The sequence below is a fragment of the Lycium ferocissimum genome, unplaced genomic scaffold (genome assembly GCF_029784015.1).
Source record: "Lycium ferocissimum isolate CSIRO_LF1 unplaced genomic scaffold, AGI_CSIRO_Lferr_CH_V1 ctg4748, whole genome shotgun sequence".
Classification (NCBI taxonomy): Eukaryota; Viridiplantae; Streptophyta; class Magnoliopsida; order Solanales; family Solanaceae; genus Lycium; species Lycium ferocissimum.
The window spans coordinates 11456-37827 of NW_026725762.1; the positions used below are offsets into that span (position 1 = coordinate 11456).

General features: G+C 37.0%; 1 protein-coding gene across 2 annotated transcripts; it reads left to right on the forward strand.

The window, feature by feature from the left end:
• Window positions 1-17047: 17047 nt before the first annotated feature.
• On the forward strand, window positions 17048-26151 carry LOC132044548 (protein TRIGALACTOSYLDIACYLGLYCEROL 3, chloroplastic). 2 transcript variants are annotated; one of them, XM_059435050.1, is made up of 10 exons: window positions 17048-17575; window positions 19727-19855; window positions 20727-20822; window positions 20944-21021; window positions 21129-21190; window positions 21349-21424; window positions 21729-21836; window positions 24927-25102; window positions 25187-25271; window positions 25676-26151. In XM_059435050.1, the coding sequence occupies exons 1-10, from the start codon at window positions 17351-17353 to the stop codon at window positions 25715-25717; spliced, it is 1077 nt and encodes a 358-aa protein (XP_059291033.1). In that variant the 5' UTR covers window positions 17048-17350; the 3' UTR covers window positions 25718-26151. The 2 variants fall into 2 exon arrangements, with proteins under 2 accessions (XP_059291033.1, XP_059291032.1); XM_059435049.1 differs by having other exon boundaries at window positions 17049-17575; window positions 19724-19855.
• The last annotated feature ends 221 nt before the right edge of the window (window positions 26152-26372 follow it).

Here is a 26372-nt window from a genome sequence, read left to right on the forward strand (position 1 = left end):
TCCTCAGTCAACTTTTTCTCCTTTTCTTTTCTGCTACTTCGGGTGATTCTCTTTTCTCGAGTGGAAAGCGTTCTTTTTTCTTCATTTGGTACCATTGTACCCTCTTCTTCATCAATCAACTTCTTTTGATTTCTTTTTCTAACTTGACCTACGACTTCCTTTTCTTGAGCTACTTTCCCGGAGGTAATTTTTGAGCTACATGATACGCTCAAGTCGCCTTTATTAGCGAAAAGCGGACGGACGTCAATATAGTAACCCAACAAGGTTGGGATCGAATCCCACTGGGAATATGATGTGAAAAGGTTACTAAAATCATAGAATGCTTAATTTAGGTCTAATGTCTTAATCCGATGATTTTTGTAAAAGTTGGTTGTTAATGACTAATTGGGATTGTAATTTATGATAAAAGAAACCAAGGTTGTATCCCCATCAGATAAAGTGTATGATCATGGGTATTGATCTTGATATACTTCTAATGGATCGTTATATGAATGCACTTAACCTCTATATGAATCTCTACTATTTCCCAATAAATAAAGATTATCTCTTTCTATGATTTTTCTAAATATAAGAAAGTAAATATGAAGAACGGTTAATTATGCCAAGTAAATTCTTCTTATTCCTAAGTGAATTTATTAAATAAAGTTTAAAGCTTTGAGTTCCTGTTATTTATTCATACCAAACCCTAATTATTTTCCCAAACAAATCATGGTTTATGGATTTAATCAATGTTTGCAACCATTAATTATGAATAAAGAATGAAGAATAAATAAACCCTAACAATCCATTATGCATATAACAATCACAATTCCCAATCACAAAACGCCCATCTTTGGGTTCACAACCCTAGTAAAGGAATTTAGCTACTCATAAAGAGAAAGAAACAATAATAAATAATTGAGATCATGATGCTTACGAATGATTGATTGGAATTGAAAAGAAAATAATTGCAATTGTTTGTAATCTCAAAGACTTCCAAAACTAAGAGTATTCAATGTTCTAAGTTGAAAGTCAAACTATAATAGCCTCTGAAAATAAATAAAACCTCTACATTGGACTATTTATAGGTTTCAAAAAAACATAAAAATTTTAAATTGCAACTCAGTCCCTAACGGCACCAATTACGACGACATTCAAATTATGGACCGTATTTTTTCATGACTCGGCTTTACGCTAAAACTCGGACAAAATCTTCCTCGAAGTTTTATGGACCGTAATTTGAATTTTCCTACGGACGTAATTTTTCATCCCGGGTATTTTTACTGCCACATTGAATTTTACGTTTTGAATTATGGACCGTAATAGTTGTCCGTAAAGTTGTTTTACTTCGCACCTTCTATTTTCGGCTTATCATTCATTACGACCCAAGATTATGGACCGTCATTGAAATTACGGTCAATAATTCTTCACCAAGGCTAATCTGCAACTTTCCTTTTGTCCTTTTAAATGCTTATCTTCCGCAACAACACTAAAACATATTCAAACGACAACCACTTGCTTAAAAACAAGTAAAACTTAAGGTCAAAAATTATTGAATATGCCATAATTTCATGGCACATCACTACGTCAAGTTGAACCCTACTTTATTGTCTTGTGACGGGTGTCTAAATGGGAATATTGTCCTCGTTTCATGGATTGAGTTCTTTTCCTAGGGTTCGCTTGATGAAGTAAGAAGTGACGTCATCTTGAATGAGTGAGAATTAGGTTCCTTTTCGGAAATAGTTTTTCCCAAGGTACACGAGTAGAGCGTTATATCCAGTATTTTGTACATTGGGACAATCCGGATTAACTATGATAAGTTAGGGACAAAACCATTACGGGATACAAAGTCGAGACTTTTGACCTTCGATTTTGTTTTAAGACATGTTGTTTATGAATTTGTTGGCATGGAACATTTAGGAAAATTTGGGAGTAAAAGTGGAATATTGAGAAGTTGGAAATTCATGAAAAATGCTCCATTTGGCCGTGTGGCATGGGATGGCCCCCACACATTTTTGTGGCCAAATTTAATTGGTCCAACCCATGTGTGGGCCATGGACACTTGTATCATTCACATATGAGCATAAAAGATGACTACTAAGTCATCTTTCTCATTTTCCACACTTAGAAAAAAATCAAGAACCTTGGAGACCAACAAGCTAGGCCATTCGGCCAAACCCTCAAAATTCAAGACCAAGATTTAGCCATCAAAAAAATTATTTCTTCCTAGTAAACCTACTAATTGAAGGGTCCTCGTTAACGTGGGAGTGTTGTTTGGGTCAACAAACCGCTCATTTTCATCCTTGCTAACCCTAGCCAAGTTGTGAAGTTGAGAAGAAAGGTAAGATTTAATCTTGTTTTTATATGTTATGGAAGGTTTATGTATGTGTAGTATGCGAAAATGGATGAAATTCATGAAATATGGCATGTTGGAGTTGAGGCCGTGTGCATGGTAATAGCCGTGTGCATGTAATATTGTGTTGAAGTGATGAATTAATTCTATGTAGCATGTTTAGTTGTGTAGTGTGTTGAAGTGAATGAAAATCATGAAATTTGGTTATGGATGTGTTGGCCGAATATGGCTTGTGAGGTGTAGAAAAGAATGAATTAATTCTATTTAGTAATTTGATTGTTGTCGTTATGAATTCTATGTTGGCGATAAGAGTTTAATGACTCAAGTTGATGTTGTAAGTGTTATGGGCTGATTTGGAGGATTGTATGCATTTAATGTAATTTCTATATTTATGAGAATGACATTGTCAGAGTATGGATTGTTGGTGCAAATCATGATTCGGGAGTTAGGAATGTGTTATGGGTGTTGTTCTCGGGTTTGGGACAGTTTTCGGGTAAATTGGAGCATTTGTTGGATTGTTGGAAATATTGTGTGAATTCTTTAAAGAGTTCTTGAATATTGTTTGAATGGTTTCGGATTGGTAATTGAATATGTGAGCATTAGTGTTAGTTTGATTGTATATTGGTTTGTATGTATGTAATTGTAATGAACAATTGGAATGTTGTCGGAATATGTGGAGAAGAATTATTAATGTTCGAATGCGTTCCGAATTGATTGTTGATGTTGCCAAAATGATTGTTGGTGTTGTTGTTGTTGAATTTGGCCAAGTTGAATTCTCCAGGTTGTGCATTTACGGAAATGCCCAAATTTCCGTAGAATTAAGTGCTAGTTTGGAAATGAACTCCTAAATACCTATAGTTGACATTGGTATTTATTGATGTTATGTAGATCTTGGGGAGTCCGAGACATAGGTTTGATTTGGATTAGCTCTGAGAGCGATCGAGGTATGTAAAGCCTAACCTTTCCTTCTTTTGGCATGCCTTAGTTGTAAATAGGCTATGATACGAGCCTCGAGGAAATTCTATTCATGCGATCCGAGTATGCCTACGATTCTTATTTGCATCTTATCTTTGACATTAGTAATGTGACGGAATAATGGCCCTTAAGTTTTTGGAATAATTGGTTTTCAAATTTTGCATAAAAAGTTTTGTTCTTAAAAAGTTCTACGTCGGAAAAAGGGCCGTAACTTTCGTAGATAGAACCGGATCGCCTCGATATGTTCGTAGGAGGTTTTATAGCTTATGATGTTTTCCATAGGCGGGCCCGGCTTGGGTCGACACCCGTCCGTGGGTCCCGCGTCTTCCCTTTTATGTAATTCTGATGACTTTTGAAAGAATATGATATGACTATTATCCCGATTTCAAGTACAATCAGTTTACTTATCTTTTGAGTTTATGATAATGATTTTATGCATATGGTTACTCACTACTTGCTCGTGCAAATGGTTATTGCATCTTCCGCGAGTCCGGGCCGGTTATGTTATCGTGCGCACTATGTGATATTCTCGGGAGTATGATGTGTCCGGTTCGTAGCTCTCTACTACGGGCGGGGTACCGTGTATATTTGGTGTTATGATGTGTCCCAGGTTTTGCAACTCCTGCTATTGGGCCGGGTACGTGTATATGTGATATGTAATATGTCGGGTTTCGGAGATATGAAATCTTCTGGAGTATGATGTGTTATGGCGCCATTGACGGGCGGGCAACCATATTTTCTGAGCCCTATGCATGATTTGTATTTTGAAAATAAACATTCTCTGTATTTTGGATATGTACTTACTTTACCTTACATTTCGATTATGACTCGATTTGTTTTACGTATGTACCTTTGCGTACTCGGTACATATTAAAACCGACCCCCTATTTTCGGGCCGGCGTTTCATGCGCAAAAGTACGGACGTACGATTTGGTGATTCGCCGGTCTAGGATACCCATTCTGCTTGTTTGGAGTGCTCCGCTTTTTTGAGGCCCACATTTTGGTATATATTCGTCCGTTGCATATGTATCCGTTTGTTCGGGGGGTACGGCGGGGGCCCCGTCCGACCATATGATTACGTTGTTACATTTAAGTACGTAGACGTGCATGTGGGTGTGCCTATACATGCAGTGCGTGTTCGTCGTTGTGTTCCGGGGGCAATCCCATTCGCCGTGACAGCCTTGTCGGCTAGCATCTGTATATATTTTGGGCCGATGCGCCATTTGATAGCCTTGCCGGCTTTTGTGATATGTATATTTTTGTGTTTGAGATGATTTGAGACAGTGTCTAATATTTGTATACGTTTAAGCCATCCGTATGTGCTTCTGTTTGATAAGTGTGTTTGGGTGCCCAGCTAGGACACTAGTCACAGCCTACGGGGTTGGGTCGTGACAACAACCCTTTCCTGGGAGTCATCTACCAGCTCTACTTCTGAGGGACCAGGTTCCTCATTTATCTCTCCTAACTCTGCTAAGATCAGATCTGTTGTACCTACTACCTCAGTTGGTATATCAACATTGATGATACCCATGTTATCTATGTTTTCATTCACACAATCTTCATCAACAACTATATACGCATCCTCTGACCTATTATCACCACTAAGGAGCAGGATTACCTAAACTTGAGGGAATGTCTTCAAAAACTTTTTTCTTTTCAGGAGTCATTGTGTCACCGATGTTTCCCGTGTTGCGCGCACCACTTTGATCAGTCTTTTCACCACTATCACTTTGTTCTTTACCTCTTATCTCCTCAGCATCTTCAAGTTTACTAGACACCTCTGTCCCATCATCTTTTTCACTTAATTCTTCCGTAGTGCGAAGAAATTGTGAAGTAGTCATAGATCGATAGCCATTATCTGAGTTAGACCTTTCATTTGCCTTGTCATTCAGACAAGACTCAAAACTTTCCATGGTAGGATTTTGGGAGGTATTTTGTCTAGGAGCCAAAGATTTTATGGATAACAAAAAGGGCTTTTGGTTTGAGGAGCTTGGAGTGTTCGGAGATGGGTCTGGAGACACTAGGTCTGTTGAAGTCGGATCTTTGGACGGTGAGAGAGTAGAATTAGTTTTTAAGAGTAGTGGGTGAAGAAGACTCATTTGGAGACATTTTCATTTTTCGTTGTTATGGAGTGAGAGAACAGTTCACGCAGAGGAGAGAAAGGCGAAAGAGAGAAGAAGAAAGAAAAGTTCAGGTAAGATTGATTTTGGATGAGAGTAGAGAGAAAATAAGAATTTTGGATTTGAAGAAGAAAATAGAAGAAACTAATCTTGATTAGTTAAAAAGGGTCTTTTCTCTTAGGTTTGAGTCGTTTCAAAAGAGTTAAGACGTTAGGCTTTGAGAGGTTCGAAAAGAAGGTGGGTAACAATTAATGACATGACACTTCAAGCAATTGCTAATTATGTATATGCTAGAAAGGCTACTGACTTTATTCAGAGAGACCAGGTCTCTTAACAAGCTGAAGTTTCGACAATTTACTCTGATTTTGCAATGTCATGTGTGCTTTTGCTATCCTGAAGCTGCCATTTTGTGTATACCTGTAATATTTTAAGAGTGAGTTAGGTACCATAAGGAAGAACTTTACCATAAAAAATCTCTCCTCTTTTCATAATCATTTTGGGAGTCATGGGAGAGTGATTTTCTCATAGATTTCATTTCAGAAGCACACCCTCTCCTTGGAAGCTCTTGAGTGAGAGAAGAAATATTATTCATGACAACCCTTTTCTCACCCAAGCCTTTTGACAGGATTACTGACTCCGTTTAGGAACTAACATCAAGTTGGGTCCCTCGAAGTGATGAAGAATTGAGCTTCCTCATTTTACTTCCTCAAAATTTTACCTCAGATTTGCCACATAGACCACCATATCATCTCTTTCTTGTTCTGCACTGTTAAGTTTCTTGGTTAAAATCTCCTTTTCTGTAATGAGTCCACAAGACTTATTTATCAACTTCTTTGCCAAGGAGCCTAATCCTTTGTGAGTATAACTCTCCAGCTTTACTTGATTATCAAGAGGATTCACTTTATCCTTATTGGTCCTAGATTATCTAAAGAGAGTAATATCTGAATTTTTTGATGAGGATTCATCTTCAGATTCTCTTATGAAATTCCTCCAAGCAGTTAGAACTTACTTCATATGACTTTCAGCTACTTCTTTTCTTCTGAACCCCTTGTCATACACCTGGTTCCTTGCAGCTGTCATGTTGGTTGTATCCTTGGGGTAATTCTGCTTGAGATTTTTGCCATGGCTTCTTTTCCTCCGAGATCTAGCACTTCTTCGGGCTAGTCTTTGAAGTCTGTGAGTGAGATACTCCATTTCTGATTCATCATCATAACTTGAATCTCTTCCACTCTCATCATCCAGACCGTTTCTTTTTTTCTTCCTATACCTCCTCCCTTCTTGGATCTGACTTTCTTATGAGGTCATGTTTCTTGAGATCACTAATGAGTTCATCAATGGTTAGATTTTGGAGGTCCTTGGTTTCAGTAATAACATTTACTTTGTTTAACCATGAGTCTAGGAGTGCATTTAGTAGTTTGTGAACCAGAACCTTTGTCTTCATGATTTCCCCTTGAGATTGAAGTTCATCTATGATTGAGGTAAATCTGGCATGCATATTTTGGATAGATTCACCATTCTTCATTTTGAAAAACTCATATGTTTTGGTGAACATCTGATGAGCATTCCAGATGTTTCCTGCAGATCTGTATGAAGAGTTGCCCCTGTACTCATTTGTCTAACTACATTTTCTCTCGAAGTTTGACGACCATAAGCTAGATTTTCCTTCTTAGTTTGATGAGGCGTCCATGAGAACAATCATTTCTAGGTGTTAACCTTTTAGAAAGAACCTACTCTGATACCAATTGTTAGAAGCTGTGCGTTCACCAAATAGTATATGAAAGATCTGGTTGTTTACTAGTTCCCTGATGTAATGCAGTAAGTAAATAAGACAAGATTTTACCGTGAAAAACTCCTTGCTCAAGGGATTAAAAACCACAACCTACCACGTAGGATTTCAACTCCACTACCATCGAGCAACTTCAGAATAAAACTCTTGCAACCTAAGAATTAACTCACATAATCCCTTAACCCTTACAATATACCCTATTGTAAGTAACTCTTGACTACCTCTAGCCAAGCAAACTAATACACCTAGACCAACTCTAGCCTAGTGTACCACTCAAAAGTTTAAGTACGTAAACCGCCTACAAACAACTTCTGAGAATTCAACTAATATACCTTGACTAACTCTAGCCTAGTGTTCCACTCAAAAGCTACAAACAACTTCTGAGAATTCAAAATACCTACAAACAACTTCTTAGAAGAGAAGAGTAGGTTTACAATTTATAGAACAAACGACAAAGACTCAAACAAACCTAAGGACTTAAAATATCTTCAGTGGTGAGAACTGATCCTTCTGTTTGTTGGAGCTTTGTTCTTGAGAGCACCTCAAGAGGTGGAGACTTGCACTTAGGATATGAACAATTTGACTGTGCAAGAATGAAAATGTCACTTAGGATATGTTGTGCATATATGAGGAGCTTCAAGGTAAGAGTGACAGGTTATACGCCTTGGACCATTAGTCAAGATGTAGTACTATACTACTGTGTTTTGCCCGCAGGTTTACAGCTGTAAAGTTGACCTTTGTACGGACTAAGACCTGATCCCTTACCAGGTCTCTTACTTGATCGCTCATGATGTCACAGGTCTAGAGGAACTTGACCGACTATATTTCCCAATGTTCTCCTATTAGTGTAACTGGCTCTTTATACATATTTGTCAAATCATCAAAACAATAAATGTCACACAGCATAACCTATCACTTATATATTTAGCTGGTTGAAGAATGTGATTATCACTTTTAGTCCTAAGAGGTAGTTATACTGTTTCGTCTTTTAGTGAGCTGATTAGAAGAGTATATGTTGTACTATTTTCATAATTCAGGGAATGAAAATTATCCTTTTAGCTTAACCCTAGTTTCTTCTCTCTTTAGCTGTACTTAGTTTTCTTTTTGTAGCTGTAAATTGGTACTTGCATCAGTGGTAGCAGAGCAATCCTTGGCTCTGTGGTAATCTATGGCTTCCGATCTATCTAAGGTGATGAAGGTGCTTCAGAAATTGTCCATGGATATATTGGGTTTTGCTAGCAGGCAAGATCAGATGGATGGAAGATTGGAACAGGATCGTAGAGCTCAGGGATAGTCGATTAAAGAGCTTCATGGTGCTATCAATGGAGGAAAACGACCGGAAAGGGACAAGAGTACCATCCATGTTGAAGAAGAGTTGTATTCACCCTCAAATTCATCCCTGAAAATAGGTGAATCATCAACACCCTTTTTAGGAGTGCAAACAGCTCTTACAAGAGGTAATCAGTTAACTCATGGCTCACTTGGTAATATTCAATCTGTTAACCCTTTAAATTCGAATTTTAATATGCAATTCCAACTATATACTTCAGTTCCTAACCTAATTCCATCCTCAGCTCCATATAGTCACCCCATTCCATCACTTTCATCTTCTTTTCCCCAATCTCTACCAAATTCTGCATCCATGTATCCATATCAAAACTTCCAGTTCCAACCTACCCAATTTCATTCTTATGGATCCTCACCTTACGGATTACCAGGAGGGTCTAACTATCCAAATATCAACAATCAAAATATGAACTTGTATAGTCACCAACCCACTCACATACCTGTATGTATTTACCACCAGATCCCAGCTGCCTAGTCACCTTACCCAAATTACAATTTGACCAATAACTTACCATATTCCTCAGGACCTAGTAACCAAAGTAATCAACTACCTATTCCATCCTTTACCAAGTACACCAAGATTGAATTCCTTAGGTTATGAGGAGATGATTTAAGGACTTGGTTATATAAGGTGGAAAAGTTCTTTTCAGTAGAGGACATTTTAGTCCATTAGAGGTTGAAGTTAGTGGCTATCCACTTTGATAGTGATGTTTTACAGTGGCACCAAGGTTATATGAGGGGAAGGTCACAGTTACCTTTGCCTACTTGGGAGGAATATTTATATGCTTTGGTTGATAGGTTTGGTGCTGAGTATACTAATCCAATGACTGAGATCATGATGGTCAAACACACTGGAACTGTAAAAGAATAGCAAGCTGCATTTGATAGTGTGATGACTAGAATAATCTGTCTATGGAACATGTTATCAGCATTTTTTTGAACAACCTTAAACCTGAGTTGAGTGATGTTGTAAGGATTGGGAACCCTTGTAATCTTCCTCAGGCTTACTACCTAGCAAGGTTACATGAGTCCAATTTTGCTGCTCAAAGTAAGGCTATTATTGGTACAACAACTGGATCGGTGGCTTCACAACATAGAGGAAATACTGGTAGCAATACCAATAATTCACAGAGAGGTGGATTTGGAGGATTTAAGAAGCCTGTTACAACAAGAATAGACCATAGCAAGAGGAGATGACTCACTCCAGCTGAGATGGATGAGAATAGGTCAAAGTGGTTATGTTTCTTTTATGATGAAAAGTTCGTACTGTGTCACAAGTGTTTCAAGAGGCGCTTATTTTCAACGGAGTTGGAGGAAGGAGATAAACTTTATGGGGCCTTAGAAGAGGAGGAAACAAGTGAAGAGAATGCAATGGAGGCAGCAGAATTGACTGAAGGAGTTTTGGAGAGTTATGCTATCTCTTTACAAGCCTTGAATGGCACCATGGGATACAAAACTCTAAGACTTAAGGGGTTCATTGAAAAGAAACCTCTAGAAGTTTTTATAGATTGTGGATCTACCCACAATTTTATTGATGATCAGGCTGTTAAAAAGTGGGGATGTGTGGTGTTGCAAATCAAACCACAACTAGTTCAAGTAGCTGATGGAAGGGAGATTCCCACTGATAAAATGTGTAAAGGTTTTAAATGGATGATGCAAGGTGCAATGTTTCAAGATGACTTTTTCATCTTTCCTATAGGAAAGAGTGACTTGGTGTTGGGCATACAGTGGTTGTGTCCCTTGGGTGATATCAAATTCAACTTTTAGAAAATTTCGATGGAGTTTGAACACATGTTAACCTTGCATGGTATTCAACCCAAGTTCAAAACTATAGAAGCAAATGCCATTAGTAAGGTAACAGAGGTCAGTTCTCAGATATTCCTGATTAAGGTAAAAAGTGCTGAATCAGAAGAGCTTAGTGAAGTTATAGCTGAAACAGATGAAGAACCAGAAGTGGTGAAGGAACTGCTTGAGGAGTACAAGGATATTTTTGGTGAACCAAAGAAATTACCCCCTTCCAGAAGAGATTCTGACCATCACATTCCAATAAAAGATGGTACTACTCCTGTAAATTCCAGACCCTATAGGTACTCACCTATACAGAAGGATATTATTGAAGGAAATGTTAGATCAAGGCATCATACAATACAACTCAAGTCCTTATGCTTTACCAGTTGTGTTGGTGGGCAAGAAGGATGGTTCATAGAGACTTTGTGTGGATTATAGAGCATTGAAAAAGATGACAATAAAGGACAAGTTTCCTATTCCCATCATAGAAGAATTGTTGGATGAGTGAAGGTTCTCAAATCTATTCCAAATTGATTTGAGGATAGGATATCACCAGATAAGAATGGCAACTGAAGATATTGCAAAGGCTGCATTCAAGATATTTTGGTCATTATGAGTATTTGGTCATGCCTTTTGGGCTAACCAATGCTCCTTCTAGTTTGTGGGCTAATAAACCATATTTTCCAAAAGCATTTGAGGAAATTCATACTGGTCTTTTTTGATGATATACTAATCTACAGCAAACAGTAGATGAACACTTGTTGCACCTGAGAATTGTTGGTTGAAAACCACCTACTTGCCAAGGCAAGTAAATGTGTATTTGCTGCTAGGAGAGTTGAGTATTTGGGGCACTATATCTCAGCTGAAGGAGTAGCAACAGACCCTAAGAAGATAGAAGCTATACAAGGATGGCTAATGCCTGAACTCTTAAGCAACTGAGAGGATTTCTAGGCCTAACAGGGTACTATAGAGATTTATTCTAGAGTATGGTGTCATTAGCAAACCTTTGACTGAGTTATTTAAAAAAGACAGTTTAAAGTGGACTCAACAATTAACAGAAGCATTTGATAAACTCAAGAAAGCCCTCACCATAGCACCAGTTCTAATTCTTCTAAATTTTTCTTTGACCTTTATGGTGGAAACAGATACATGTAACTTTGGCATAAGGGTTGTGTTGACGCAAAAAGGGCAACCCATTACTTTCCTCAGCAAAGGATTATCAGTTCAACATCAATTACTATTTGTTTATGATAAGGAATTGTTAGCTCTAGTGATGGCTATAAACAAGTGGTCCCAATACTTGACGGGAAGAACCTTTATGGTGAAGACAGACCAAAAAGCTTTTAAGCTTTTGCTAGAACAAAAGTTGCACCCTGACACTCAATTGAAATGGATAACCAAGCTTATGCAGTATGATTTCTGCTTAGAATACAAAAAAGGGGAAGGAGAACAAGGCTACGGCTGGCCTATCTAGACTACCTATGGGAAATTTTTGTGCTATGACCTTGTCCACTATTAAAATTAATCTTTTTTTTAAATTGTTTTTATTACATGGGGGTAGGGAAAGGGGAAATGGGAAGGGAATTACAATGTGGGGATTCGAACCCTCACCAACAAGGTGAGAGTTTAGGTAGCCAACCAACTGAGCTACTAGATCCCTACACCATTAAAATTGATCTGCTGCAACTGATTATACAAAATTGGGAGCAGGATAGTGTGTTACAGGAGTTGATAAAGAGTCTCAAGGATGGTCTCAAGGAGGGAAAAGCTTATACCTTCATCCATGAGCAGTTAAGGAAGAATGGAAGGCTAGTGGTGGGACCAGTTGATCAGCTTAGATAGGAACTAATTCAACTCTGGCATGGCTCACCTTTGGGAGGACATTGTGGCATTGCCCATACCTATAGGAAGTTTTATGCACTGTTTTACTGGAAGAACATGAGGGAAGATGTCCAAGAATATGTAAAACGGTGTGATATTTGTCAAAGGCACAAGTATGATAATTCCCATTATCCAGGGTAGATCTAACCTTTGAAGATTTCCAAATTAGTATGAGGAAGTGTGAGCATAGATTTTATAGACGGGTTACCAAAATCTAAGGGAAAGACTGTTATATGGGTAGTGGAAAGGTCAGTTACCAAAATCTATGGAAAGACTCGTTATATAGGTAATGGTGATGTGTTGACCAAGTATGCCCGTTTCTTGGGCCTTTCACATCTTTACTCAGCTACTAAGATAGCAAAATCATTCAATGGAGAAAATTTACAAACTACATGGGATGCCAGAGGATATAATCAGTGATAGAGACCTTGTGTTCACTAGTAAGGTATGGCAAGAATTGTTTGCTATGTTAGGGGTAACATTGAACACTTCTACTGCCTATCACCCACAAACAGATGGACAAACAGAAGTTGTAAATAGGTGTTTGGAAACTTACTTAAGATGTTTTTGTTCTGATTCCCAGAAGGACTGGTTATCTTATTTAGCTGTTGCATAATGGTGGTATAATACCACATATCACAGTTCTATTCAGACTACTCCCTTTGAGGCTCTCTATGGCCAACCACCCTCGATTCATCCTCCTTATGTTACTGGGGATTCTGCTATAGAAGAGGTGGATAGGAGTTTAATCACAAGGGAATTCAAAATGCAGTTACTGTAGTACCATTTAAAGAGGGCACAACAGAGGATGGTGGACCAAGCAAATAAACACAGATCAGATAGGCAGTTCAAAGGGGGTGATTAGATGTATTTGAAGATACAACCATACAGACAGGTGACTTTATCTGGGGGCAGTTTCACTAAATTATCCGCTAAATATTATGGACCCTATCATGTTTTGGAGAAGATAGGGCCAATAGCTTATAAGCTTTCATTACCAGATCAGTTGCTACTCCATCCAACTTTCCATGTTTCCCAATTGAAACCATGCCACACATTACCCTCTGTCATTTCTCATCCTCCTATCATCGACCTGTCCAGCCCTTACTGTCATCAACCAGGTCAAATTTTGGATACAAGGATGATACAAAAGGGAAATAAGGCTGTTCCTCAGGTATTGGTGCAATGGGATCAATTAGACAAAAAACAAGAAACTTGGGAGGACTATAATGCATTGAAGATCAGGTTTCCAGCATTCCTTCCTTGAGGTCAAGGAATTTCTTAAGAGGAAAGGACTGATACGATTTGGAAATTGTTGTGGCTTTAAGAGGTTGCACTAGACGCTTGCAGAGGAGTACTAAGTCGTTAAGTTAGTTATTCTAGGAGCTGTCAATAAGTATTAGTTGATATACAGTTTAGTCCCTCAATAGTTTATTTCACAGTTTTGGTATTTACATATTTAGTTGGTCAAAGAATGTAATTGTCACTTTTAGTCCTGAGAGGTAGTTCTACTATTCTGTCTTTTAGTGAGCAGAGTAGAAGAATATATGTTGTAGTGTTTTCACAAATCAGGGAATGAAAATTGTCCTTTTAGGTTAACCCTAGTTTTCTTCTCTTTTTAGCTGTACTTAGTTTTCTTCTTGTAGCAGTAAATTGGTACTTGCATCATAAACATAAAAAGTTATCACTTTTTTCTTGTTAGTTAGCCTTCAGACTCTAGAGACTTGACCAAAATTCATTCTTTAATATATTGCGGCAAGTAGTTAGATCACATATGGAAGTTAATAAGAAAAAAATGAATGCTAGAGTTGTGATTGTTGGGTTGTGCATATGCATCCATTTTTTTTTTAATTATTAGAGTATTTAAGTTAATAGAGGTGTATTTAAGTAATTTAACTTTCAAGTTAGGGAGTTCATGCTTTTAATATAATATAGATATAATGAGTTTGAACATATAAAGTTTAAATCCTTAATCTGTCTCTGTTTAGATTCTATTTTAAATTTATAAATATTTACAAGTTTATCCACTTCAAAGTAACTTCAGACAAGCGATGTATGAAGTTAAGCTTGACAAAGCCTAATTTCAGATAAAATGTCTTAAGTTTGAATGGCTGAAGTTCAGGCAATTCTGCCTAAAGTTCAAGCACATATGGTTGTTCAGTTTTTTCCCAAAGTTCGGACATTTTTGCTTAAAGTTCATGCACATATAACTTACGTACATCCATTATCTATATGAAAAACTATTTTTGCTTGAACTTTAGCCACATAAGGTTATATCTAAAGAGTTCAAGTGAACAAATTTTTACCCAGGAACAACTTACTGTTTGAATTTCAATAATCTAACATACGATTCAACGCCAAAATCTTCTCCAAGTGAGTTCAAATTTGAAATATAAAAGATACTGGCTTATATTCTCTAACCCTAAATTTGGTACTATATTGGTAGTACATATCGTTTCAGGTTTTCAGAAGGTCGAAGGCTTTTTCTTAGCATTCAGTAGCTTCTGAACTTGTTACATTCAGCTTGTTTGCAAAGGCCAATAAGGCCCAGTTGTCTGGCACCTCAAGTAGCAATATTCTCTCCCATTGAAACTGATCCACGAAGTCCCTAAGCAGCTCAATCGCTCCCTGCTTTATCTTAAAAAGTGTCATCCGTCTATTTCTCTACCTTCTAGGCCCTGTATGAGCCTTAATGAAGGCATATGTCAATTTTGCAAATGGTTCTAATTCTCCTTTTGTGAGCATTTCTTCGAACTTCTTGACCATATTATATCTCTGATCGGTTGTGCAGATTGTGACAGGATCCTCGGAATCTGTGTTTCTATTGTATTTTATGAGATTTGGCATCCAAAATTTCTTTGGTATAGGCGGGGGGGAATACTTGCCTTGCATGTTGTTAGGAGTACCTCTCCACCCCGATGCTTTTGAGCACGAATGGAGCCCTAGGGATCTAATCAATGCGGTTGTTTTGCTTCTTAATTTGTCGCAACAAGTTCTCCAAGAATGGGTTATGTGGCTCAGGGGCAACAACGCTTTTGACTATTACTCCAGTCCTAGAGCCTCTTAACTCCTACTCCAATCCTAGAGCCTCTAACTCCTGAGTTGTCAGGAAGTCTCCCGACACTGGAGCTCCCAGATGCAGTATTAGGAAACCCCTAGCTGGTTCCATTCTCAGTTGTATAGTTCTGTGTTCGCATTTTCGACTAAGGCTAACAACACATCACCGAACTTCCGGTTCTAAGCATGTTGATAGGTCATGAAGTCTTTCAAGGTAGGTTGCACTTTACCTTTTTCTTTGTCTGGACATCTGCGAGGCGAGACTTCGCCAGACTAACGTGCTGAATTCTTGGGAGAATAGACTGTAGTTGATCACGACATTTGTGACCTACTTTGTTTTTCTAACACGTTTGTTCTTCATCCACATCTTGTATTTTGTACCTGTTTGGTATCTTTTACTCCGACGCTCCACTGCGTTTAGGGCCCTGTTTGCGTCGGACTCCATTTACGTTTTGGACTCCAACCAAATGTTCTTCTATCATTGTTCTTCACAAAACTAATAAACACAAAATCAACTAGGAATTAACAGTTCTTTGGGATAATCAAAATTGCTAGGCCTCATGATGGGCACCAAATTGTTTAATCTAAAATTCGTTTATTAGGTCAATCGGTCAACTTATTTAGAATGAGGTCATAAACAACATAATCAATCCAAATTACAATGTAAATTTAATGCATTGAAAGTGACCTAATAAGAACAATAAAGCGTATAATCGAAGTAAAATAACTGAGTAAACAGGAGATAAATAATTATATTGACTCAAATGATGAAAATCTCTGAAGATCAGTGATGAACAACAAAGTTGATAGAAAATAAAAGTAAAGTCGTGTATAATCAAATAACAATTAGATGGTTACAATAGTGGGGAAGTGGGTATAGTATAGCTAATGGTAACGGCTTCTGTGATTCTCACCCATTTTAGCTGTTACGTAGCTAACATTGTGGCGTTAAGTGAGATTAAATAGAATCTCAAATATCTCAAGGCCTGATTGTTAATTGAGTTATCTTCTATCCGGGCGCTCTGAACTTTCCCGGATGGATCCTCCCAGGGTCTTGCTATTCGATGTGAGTAAGACGGGTTCCACGCTATTCTCAGATGGTCTAACGAGTTGTCCAGCTGGTGTTGACGGATTCAACAAATAATTATAGTCCTTTCTGATAGGGTTTTTGTCCCGATTTTTTCTTACTATATTTGAGTTTTACTTTTCTGTTGAAGGAAAGTCAAAGTATTACAATAATTACTTTTACTTTTCCTGAAAGGAAAACATAATTTTCTTCCATATTTGGCTATTTATTGTCTTGGATGAAAAGTTTCCGATATCGATAAATTGAAGACATCCTTAAATTGAAGACATTCTTCCTACAACTAAAACACAGAAAAACATCTACAATGTAATCATTAAAAAATCTTGTTCAGGGGATATTATTGTCTCAATAGATTTATGTTTTTATATTAGTCTTTCCAATATGTAGGATTGTAGGTCAGTTGACCAAATCATATTATAACATTATGCCTTTTTTAACATTTATCGCCTTCAAGGTTTGCAATTATTAGCTTTCGTACGACGCTCTGATTATTTCGATCCCAACATTTTTTACGCTTGTTACGTGTCCGATCAAATGGTCTTTAATTCCGATATAACAGATACAGATGTAATGGTATGTATCATATCATAAAAATAACAACTTACAACTTTGAATTAATATTAATCCCCTTGGATCAAGCCTATAGAGAAAGAAAAAGGAAAAATATACTATAGTGCCAGTGTGCAACATAGGCCAGGGGTCGGTGATTGTTTGATGGTAAAGAATAAGAAGCACTATAGTTGCAAGAAACCAACAAATATATATGCCCCCTTCCTCCGAGCATTCCATAGTGCTGCTCAAGCCTCTTTCTTTCTTTTCATTGAGAGTAACCAATCCAATATCATTTCCCAAATTTATCCTTCAAATTCAATCCAATTTTCATGGTTCTTGACTCCAAATCCAATCTGGGTCAGTGCCAGAATTTCCCATCATAAATTCTCCCAAGTGGGGTTTTTGTTTTGTTTCCCATCACTCAAATGGTTTCAATTGTGGGTTCTGTTATTATGTCACCTACTCTCAACATTTGCAAAAGCAACAGTTGCCCCTCTTCTTACAAGAAAACATATTTTCCTAATTCTAATTTGGAAAAGCCATTCTTGGTGAGTTATAGGAAGGATAAAGGGACTGTTTGTGCTTGTGTTGCACCTCCTAGGGACTACAAAGCTGCTGATTCTGATCGCTTTTCCAACACAAGATTCAATGTAAGATAAAAATGATTCTTGATTTTTGGGTTATGTTTTGTAATTCACATATGCATATCTGTTGCATATGCTATTGTTGTCTTACTTTCTTTTTTAGTGTGTCCCAAAAAGAGTGTCTCCTTTTATAGTTAGTAAGTTAACAATTCAAGTACATTACTCATATTTTAAATTTAGGACCACAAGATTCAAGAGTTTCTTTTTATTCCTTAAATTTTGTGCCCAGTCAAACTAAGACACTTACATTGGGACGGAGGGGTATGGTATTTGATGGGACACAAAGTTTAGGATGTTGAATTGGATTTATAATTTGTATTAGCTATAGCAGAAGAAAATAATGATTCATAATTAGTTTGATATAAAACATCACATCAAAGTTAAAATTTGAATAGTTTAATAATTTTGAATGATTGGGAGTTATGGAACTTTTATAGAAATGGGATGGTGTAGTACATTTTAGGCTACCCCAAAAGAGAAAGGATGTCATATAATTTGGGATAGTGAGAGAACTAGTAGTATGTGCCAGAGTTTCATGAATCATGTTGGATTAAGGTAGTTTCTGAAATTGCTGTGTGTGTCGGTGGATTTTTTGGTTCTCCTAGGCAAGGTGGTCGAGTGTTGAGAATGAAGTATAAGTTGGAGTGCTAAAATAGAAAAGGTCTATCTTTTGCATGCTAATGGCTCCATAATGCTAATGCCTTTGTTGGCACACTTCTCTTTTGGACTCCATTTGGTACTAGAAAAATAGTTTCTGCTGGTGAGCTATTCCCAACATCTGTTGTCTTAAACATGGGAAAATTGACTTCAATCAAATACAGAAAGGTGACCTTTCATAGTGGATGTAATACATATTCCCCTAATTTTCACCGGTTTTCCTGTAAACACTAATCAGAAATACTATTTCAAAATTTTAATTATCTATTCAAAAAAGCACTAATCTGAAATATTACATTTTTCTGATCTTCATGGACAAACCAACATACTCCCTCCGTTTCAATTTGTTTGTCTTACTTTCTTTTTTAGTCTGTTTAAAAAAGTATGTCACTTTCTATAATTAGTAACTCTTTACAATCAACATCCTATGTGGCATATTTAAGACCACAAGATTCACAGGGCACTTTATTTTCTTAAACTCCATGCTGAGTCAAACTAAGACATTCAAATTGAAATGGAGGGAGGAAAAAATAGTTTAGAGGACTTTACTAAAGCATTTTCCACGAGAAGCAATCATATGGACAACAAGTACAATGTTGGTGAAATCATGGTCTCCTAAATTCATCTTTTGGATCTATACAAGTGCTTTAAATAGTTAAGCACAGAAATAAGACCAGAGAGAGAGTGAGAAGCAGAAGCCAGCAGGGAAAGAGTAGAAGGCCAAGACAAGAACCCTGAGTAAGCAGAACACATACTGAACAATGGTGGGCTAAGGGGAATGTGGGTGGACTGCTATGTTGGTCTGGGAGAGTTCCAAATAAGGATGAGGGATTCCTATAATAACTGGTTGAGTCGGGATATGCCATGGGTGCTCAAACAGTGATGAGACTTGATTTCTCATTGCAAAAGTTGCTAATAGTATCCGTTTTGTTAGATACTCAAGTCAAAACCTTTTCCACTAGGGTGTCAAAGTTAATTTTCATGCCCAAAGACAGTGCTATCATGGAGCACGCATTACTTACCTTGTCAGGGTCAATGGGTGATCAAGAAGGTCCATGACCTAGGTTGGTGATCTCCGCTGAACTTGGGAGAGGTACCACTCTAAGATTGGCTCAAGTGGTCGAGCCTATGGCGTTACAGCATTGAAAGAACTCAAGAAGCATGCGGTTTTGGGCTTCCCATTTTAGAGAACTCTTCCAGGATATCTTTTAAATTTTGGAACTTATAAATACATAATGCTTGTTGCTTTTGTTGGAATCTCATTAGATGGCACTTTTTATTACACCATTCTCAACGAGCGAATCTTTGCGTTAGCTAACTTTTGTGCTAGCATGTTTTTTTTTTTTTCCAGATAAATGATTGTCTGCTTGTCTGCTGGATATTTTTTTTATTAGGACATAGATGAATTTCTTTGCATTTAGCAGATGGTGACAACATTTGAATCCTGCGTAGTTTACTGTATCTTCCTTGATTTTGCTCTTCGTCTTGTTTGAGTAGCAGGAATCTGCTAAATCGGAGAATGTGAGCTTGTTGAGAGAGCCTGAAGATGAGTCAGATGTGCTTATTGAGTGTAGAAACGTGTGCAAGTCATTTGGCGACAAGCATATCTTAAGAGGTGTGAGCTTAAAGGTGAACTTTCATTTATTTCCTTTGGCAACTGCTTGTATGCACCTTGGGCATTTAAATCCTGTCTGTTCTACTTCAGCGACTGAAGAAAGGTGATATTATATCAGGGGCTTTCATGCAAACAATGACTGGAAGGTGTTCTAGTGAATGATTTCCTACTTATGTGTTATCATTGGAAAGTTGATATAATGAATAATTTTATTGATGGTTTACACTAAACTTGCCTTGCTTCCCACTTCTTAGGTTGGTTAAAAAGGATCTTTTTCTTTCCTGTGTTTGCTAGTCTGATATTGTATTCTTGCTTACTTGTGCCTGCCAGCAAGAGAGGATGCAAATCTATTTATGTTATTAGAAACTGTTTTATATGCAATCTTTGCATTACAGATTCCAAAATAAGAGCGATAGAGTTAGATTGCATAAGTTTGCTTGAGGTAGCGATTTAGCTGATAAAGATGTGTAAAGCAAATGTGTGATAAACCAGTAGTTTATAATGAATTGTTTGTGATAAGTAAGAGTTCCTAGGGGTGAAGTTAACTTTTGTAACTCTCAATTTGTTTGAGATATTGGGTCTTGCAATTTGGGATACTTTCTAATTGTTCTGTTAGAAGTTTTATGGAATATCCTAGACCCCACTTTTGGGATCACACTGGGCATGTTGTTGTTGTTGTTAAGTTTTATGGATTATGATTGAAATAGCAATAAATGTAGAAGTTAGAAACTTCACTTGAGGAAAGAAACTCGGTTGGCTACACTGAAACTGATTGCTTTTATTTCGTTACCTGAGTTATTGGGTTCTATGTTCATGATTTCTCGTTCTTTGCATTTGTGAAAGTGCTGACAACCTTTAATCACCGCTCTTTACCCTCTGTTACAGATCAGACATGGTGAGGCTGTTGGAATTATTGGGCCTTCTGGCACTGGGAAATCAACAATCTTAAAGATAATGGCTGGCCTTCTTGCTCCAGATAAAGTATGTGTGCATTATGGTTCTCTTGTGGCCTGTGTATTTGTCTCAGAATACAGCTGCGTGATATCTGAAAATTTTGAATTTTGATCCCATTATCTCTGCTAATAGGCTTCACTGAATGCAGGGGGAGGTTTTAATCCGAGGTAAACTGCGTAATGGATTAGTGAGTGATGAGGAAATTTCTGGGCTTAGGATTGGCTTAGTAAGTTACATGTTCCGAGCTCTTTTTTGATGTCCAGTGAAGTTGTACTGTGGAGATACTTCTTGAATTTTTTTGTAATCTTATAAACATATACATCCCCATAACAGGTGTTTCAGAGTGCTGCGCTTTTTGATTCATTAACTGTTCGTGAAAATGTTGGTTTCTTGCTGTAAGATACTCTCAACGCTCTTATTATCCCAAAAAGAAAAGATATTCTCAGCTCTACTGAATTCTGAAGTTTTTCTGTTAGCTATACTGATTAGAAATCAGAAAATCCAGTTTATGCATACATAGATTAACTGGATCTTCTTCTCCTTGGAATTTTAGATATGAGAATTCAACTATGCCAGAGGATCAAATTGCACAGCTTGTAACTGAAACTTTAGCTGCTGTTGGTTTGAAGGTATGGGCAATGATAGACATATATATATAATAATGATGTCCATTTTTTCATTAAATAAATGCATCCAGGCTTCCAACTTAGTGTGTCAATGAAAATAGTTTAACTTTGAAAGTGCTATCTGCATTATCACTTCAAGTATCTCCCACTCTCTCGCAGTAGGGAGATGCCTTCTGCTTTTTGCTCTTCTGTTCTTTGGGTAGAGTGAATCAAAGAAGGGAACAGAGGATTCATCATTATAGTAATAAATTTACTTTATGATGATTGATTTTTGTAGATGCCAATTTTTAGTTCTATTTCTATGCAGGAAGTTGAAGACCGATTACCCTCTGAATTATCTGGTGGTATGAAGAAAAGAGTTGCTCTAGCTCGTTCCATAATTTTTGATACCACGAAAGACGTAGTAGAGCCAGAGGTATGTTACAGGTGCTTTATGACATGATCATCAGTTCCTTTTTGCTAGCGTTTGTAATTCTGCTACATGGATTGTTGTAATCTGGTTAACTCTTTTTTCTTCGTGCTTTCTCTGTGGTCTGAATGCTACAAGCATCTGTGCATGTTAGTCCCTTTGTCCCAAATCATCGTCCACTTTGGGTTTTGGGAGTCAACTTGTAGTGTCTTTCATGTGGTTCTGAATTGGTAAAAAAAAAAATTAAGTGAAGGATTTATTGACTTCCAACTTAACTCATAAAGGTGGTCTAAATGACACGAGAAAATGGAAAAATGGATAACGTATTATGGAGATAGCACTACTGAATTAATTGTCGAAGGGATGTGATGTTTTTAAACTTGAGGTGCCCCCATTCTCCTGGAATACCTTTGCTGAACCTCGTTATAGTTATGTAATCAAGAAAGCATTTATTACTGTTGGTTGAGTTCACTCTTACTCCTTTGACTCTGTTTGTGCTGTTGAGAAAAGGATTGGGTGTACAATTGGTATTGTAATATTGTTCAGAATCATACTATAGACGGAAAAGCAAAGTGAAGTTCACATCTGATCTTCTAGGCAAGTTTAATGATTGATGAATTTTACGCCATAAAGAAGATATGAGTGTAATTTCCAAGCAAAAGGAAAGGATGCCTGCCAAATACAGTTTATTGCTGATTGTGCAGTGTCAAACTGTCAATAAATGTTTTCTGCCATCCCTTTTTACATTACAGATTTTGCAGCTATACAAGTCTAAATGGATGGCATAGTTAGTCAGGATTCCGACCCACCTAGCTAGGGATTGAGGCGTAATCAATGTTGTCGTATTTATTGATAGTTTCTTTGTTGAAAAAATATCAATGGATCTTTATATTTTAAAAAACTATCAGTGGATGTTTTACAAAAATCTGTAATGCAAAAGAGTTATGATGCGTATCCTGATCCTCGTAGATGTATAGACACACAATCGCATATTCATACCTTTCCTAATCCTCGTAGATGTATAGACACACAATCGCATATTCATACCTTTCCTAGAGTGCAAAATAAGTGTTCATGTTTGCCAAAAGATGCAGTGCTCTAACTTAAAAAAATAAAAGAGTCATAACTCTGTAATGCAAAAGAGTTATGATGCGTATCCTGATCCTCGTAGATGTATAGACACACAATCGCATATTCATACCTTTCCTAGAGTGCAAAATAAGTGTTCATGTTTGCTAAAAGATGCAGTGCTCTAACTTAAAAAAACAAATAAAAAACACAGTAACTGTTTTACAAAAATCTATAATGCAAAAGGGTTGTGGTGCATATCCTGACCATGGTGGATGTATTGACGCACAGGTCGTATATTCATTCCTTCTAGAGTGACAAGTACAAAATTCTCTAGTTTGCTCAAGATGCAGTTCTCTATGGTTCTTTTGGGTCGTTTTGTTGTTGTTAAGTTTTGTTTTTCGGAGTTAAGAATACTACATTGAAGTTTTATCATGTAGGAGTAACACACATCCCCATGTGGTTTCAAGTATTTTACTTATACCTATTTTCTTTCATATTTTGTTACACAAGAATCCCTTTGCAGTATGCAAATCCGAAATATTTGCCCATTATGTATGAATTTTGCCTTTTTCTATTAGTTTTGTACCAAAAGTACCTTTTTGTTTTTCTGAAGTCATTAGGAGCGTAAAATCGTTCCTTTCATGTTATTTGCATTCTTTAAATAATACACTTGCACGAATGGTGACCATTAAAACAAATTAAAAAATGGAACTAAAAGCCACAAAGTGACCAAGCAAAGTCTATTAGTTTGATCATTTTTAAGCTTGTATTTGCCTACTCATCATGTAACCTCTTTAATTTTGTTTTTCTTTGGAAGTATAAGAAAATTATTTGAAGAAGTTTAATGAGGGATTGTAGGATCTAGATTCATATCCACCAAAATAAGAGAGGATATATTTATTATACAAAAGAATAGGTTAATTTATAAGGAGCAAATATATCCGATTTGTTATACGGACTTGGAAGGAGGAAGGTTTATTCAATATTTTGAACTTCAAGGGAGACCACGGGATGGTATGTGTAATTAACTCTGTTATTTCCTTTTCCAATAAGTAGAACCTTTCCTGTCTTTTAACTTCACAGTGCACTGGACAATTTAATTGTTGCACGCTTGATAGACCTCTATCTCTGGTAAGCCTGGAGATCAGCCTCCTTAATTCAAAGTTGAGAGATTCTTTTTAATAATGTCCAGATAAAGATGGATAGACGAGAGGTCAAACTGAAACCCTTGGTGATAACAACAATCAGCGGGACTGCTTTAGGTATTGAGTCTTCTAGGCTGGACATTGGCTCCTCTGTAGTAACATAGTGGACTATTCCAATAGAACAGTGTAGTCAAACCAGCTTTGTCCATATCATTGAGCATCCTAGTTTTTATAAAAGGTCCATCATTATTAATTCAGATCAATACATGCTGTGTTTATGCATCAGCCAAATTAACTGTTAAAAGTTGGGGCTTCTTTATTAGGTTTATGATATATGCTGCAAATCAACCATTTACATAGGACAGGATGTTTAACAACTCAAAGGGACTTGGAAAACAAAAAAAAAAGCACTCAAAAGGAAGGGAAGGGGGGGGGGGGGGGGGGGGGGGTTGGGTTTAGTAAACATTAAACCAAGAATATGAAATGAGAGGGCACATAATGTGATCTCTAGGTAACAGAACACATCGATGATTCTATCCTTTGGAAACAAGTATTTGGTATATATGGTGGGGTGCTCATTGTCTCCTGATGGAATTTGTTTAGGGTACCCCATGATGGGATAGTTTGATAGCAAGCAATGTTGTTTTCTACTTTCTTCATGATGTCACACTGTACCCTATATAACCTTTTTTTTTTGTTTTGTTTTGGATGAAAAACCATGCCGTTGCGGTTTTATGTATCTTATTTCTTTTTCATTGGAAAATTCTTTGTCTCGCTGGTTCCCTCATGTTTTCAGGCTGGTTGGAAATGAATGGTACTTTTGGAATATATTTACTGCATGATCAACCAAGTAATCTCAATTACATGCATTGCTGAGTAGGTGCTCTTGTATGACGAACCAACAGCTGGGCTTGATCCGATTGCATCAACTGTTGTGGAAGATCTCATTCGCTCAGTTCACGTGGCAGGCGAGGATGCACTTGGGAAGCCTGGGAATATTGCATCTTATGTTGTTGTCACACATCAACACAGTACTATTAAAAGAGCGGTTGACAGGTTCGGATTCTTCTTGTTTTTAGACATGTTTATTTGTTGCTTATTCTACAAACCATTATTAACTTCGAGGTTCCCTTTGTGCAGGCTAATATTTCTTTATGAAGGGAAGGTCGTCTGGCAAGGCATGACTCATGAATTCTCCACATCAGCTAATCCTATTGTTCGGCAGGTAATGATGGTCATGGTTAGATTTTGTTTTAGTAAAACTGTATGCTGATTTCTTATATTACAAGCATGGAGTAAGATATAACTTACCGTGCCATCTGAATCAACCTTCTGTTTACGAATTAGTCCTAATCTTCTTTAACTTAAAATCTCAATATTTAGAAACTATACAAAAGGTAGTATAAGTTGAAATTGTCCGTATCGAAGTAGTGTTAAGTATACACTTTAAATATTGCTACTCAAATTTCACTTAACAGAAAATTTCAAGCATTTTGGGAACAGAGGGAATATTAATTGATTGTTTGAATGGATAAAGAGATCCACTGATGGAAAATTTACATGGTTTCTTCAGTTATTTGCCTCTTCTGGGTGCGATTTTAAGCCGTTCTTTGTTTCATTGCTTGTCAGTTCGCATCAGGGAGCTTGGATGGTCCTATTAGATATATTTAGCTTCGGCTGCCACATCAAATACAAGAAATACATGGTTTTACTCGTGTAGAGTTGGTATTACTTATTCGTACACCAGCTTGCTACTTTAAGGCTGACCTTGTCAGTTCTCAAGCTACGGTGGAGATCAACGCGAGGTGTTAGCCTGAAAAGTAGTCGCGTTTGCAGTTCTTATTTTGCTGGGCCTTCTCCCGTGAATCTGCACGTCATAGAAGAAATTTATTGTTTTATTTCACTTTTCTTCTTCCCTCTTATTTTCTTCACATTCATTTTTGTAATTGGCCTCCATATTTAGAGTATTGAGAAATCCAACTGTGGAATCATGTTATAACAGGATAGCAACTTGATAGTAGGAATCGTGTTGAAACGACTTGCGATCTTTTTCTTCTTTCGATTTGGTTATATAGATTATAGTAATTTTGATTACGTTATCATTAGTACCAAATTGTACAACATAATAGCAACTTTATAGCAAGGAATTAGAATAAATGACTCTGATCTTATTTCAGCTTCGTTATGTACATGATAGCAATCTTTGATTCCTTTTATCACTACAAATTGTATAACATGATGGCATCTTGATAGCAAGGAATCAGGTCGAAATGGCTATACTTTTTTTAATTTAATCATATACATAATAGAACTTTTATTACTTTAT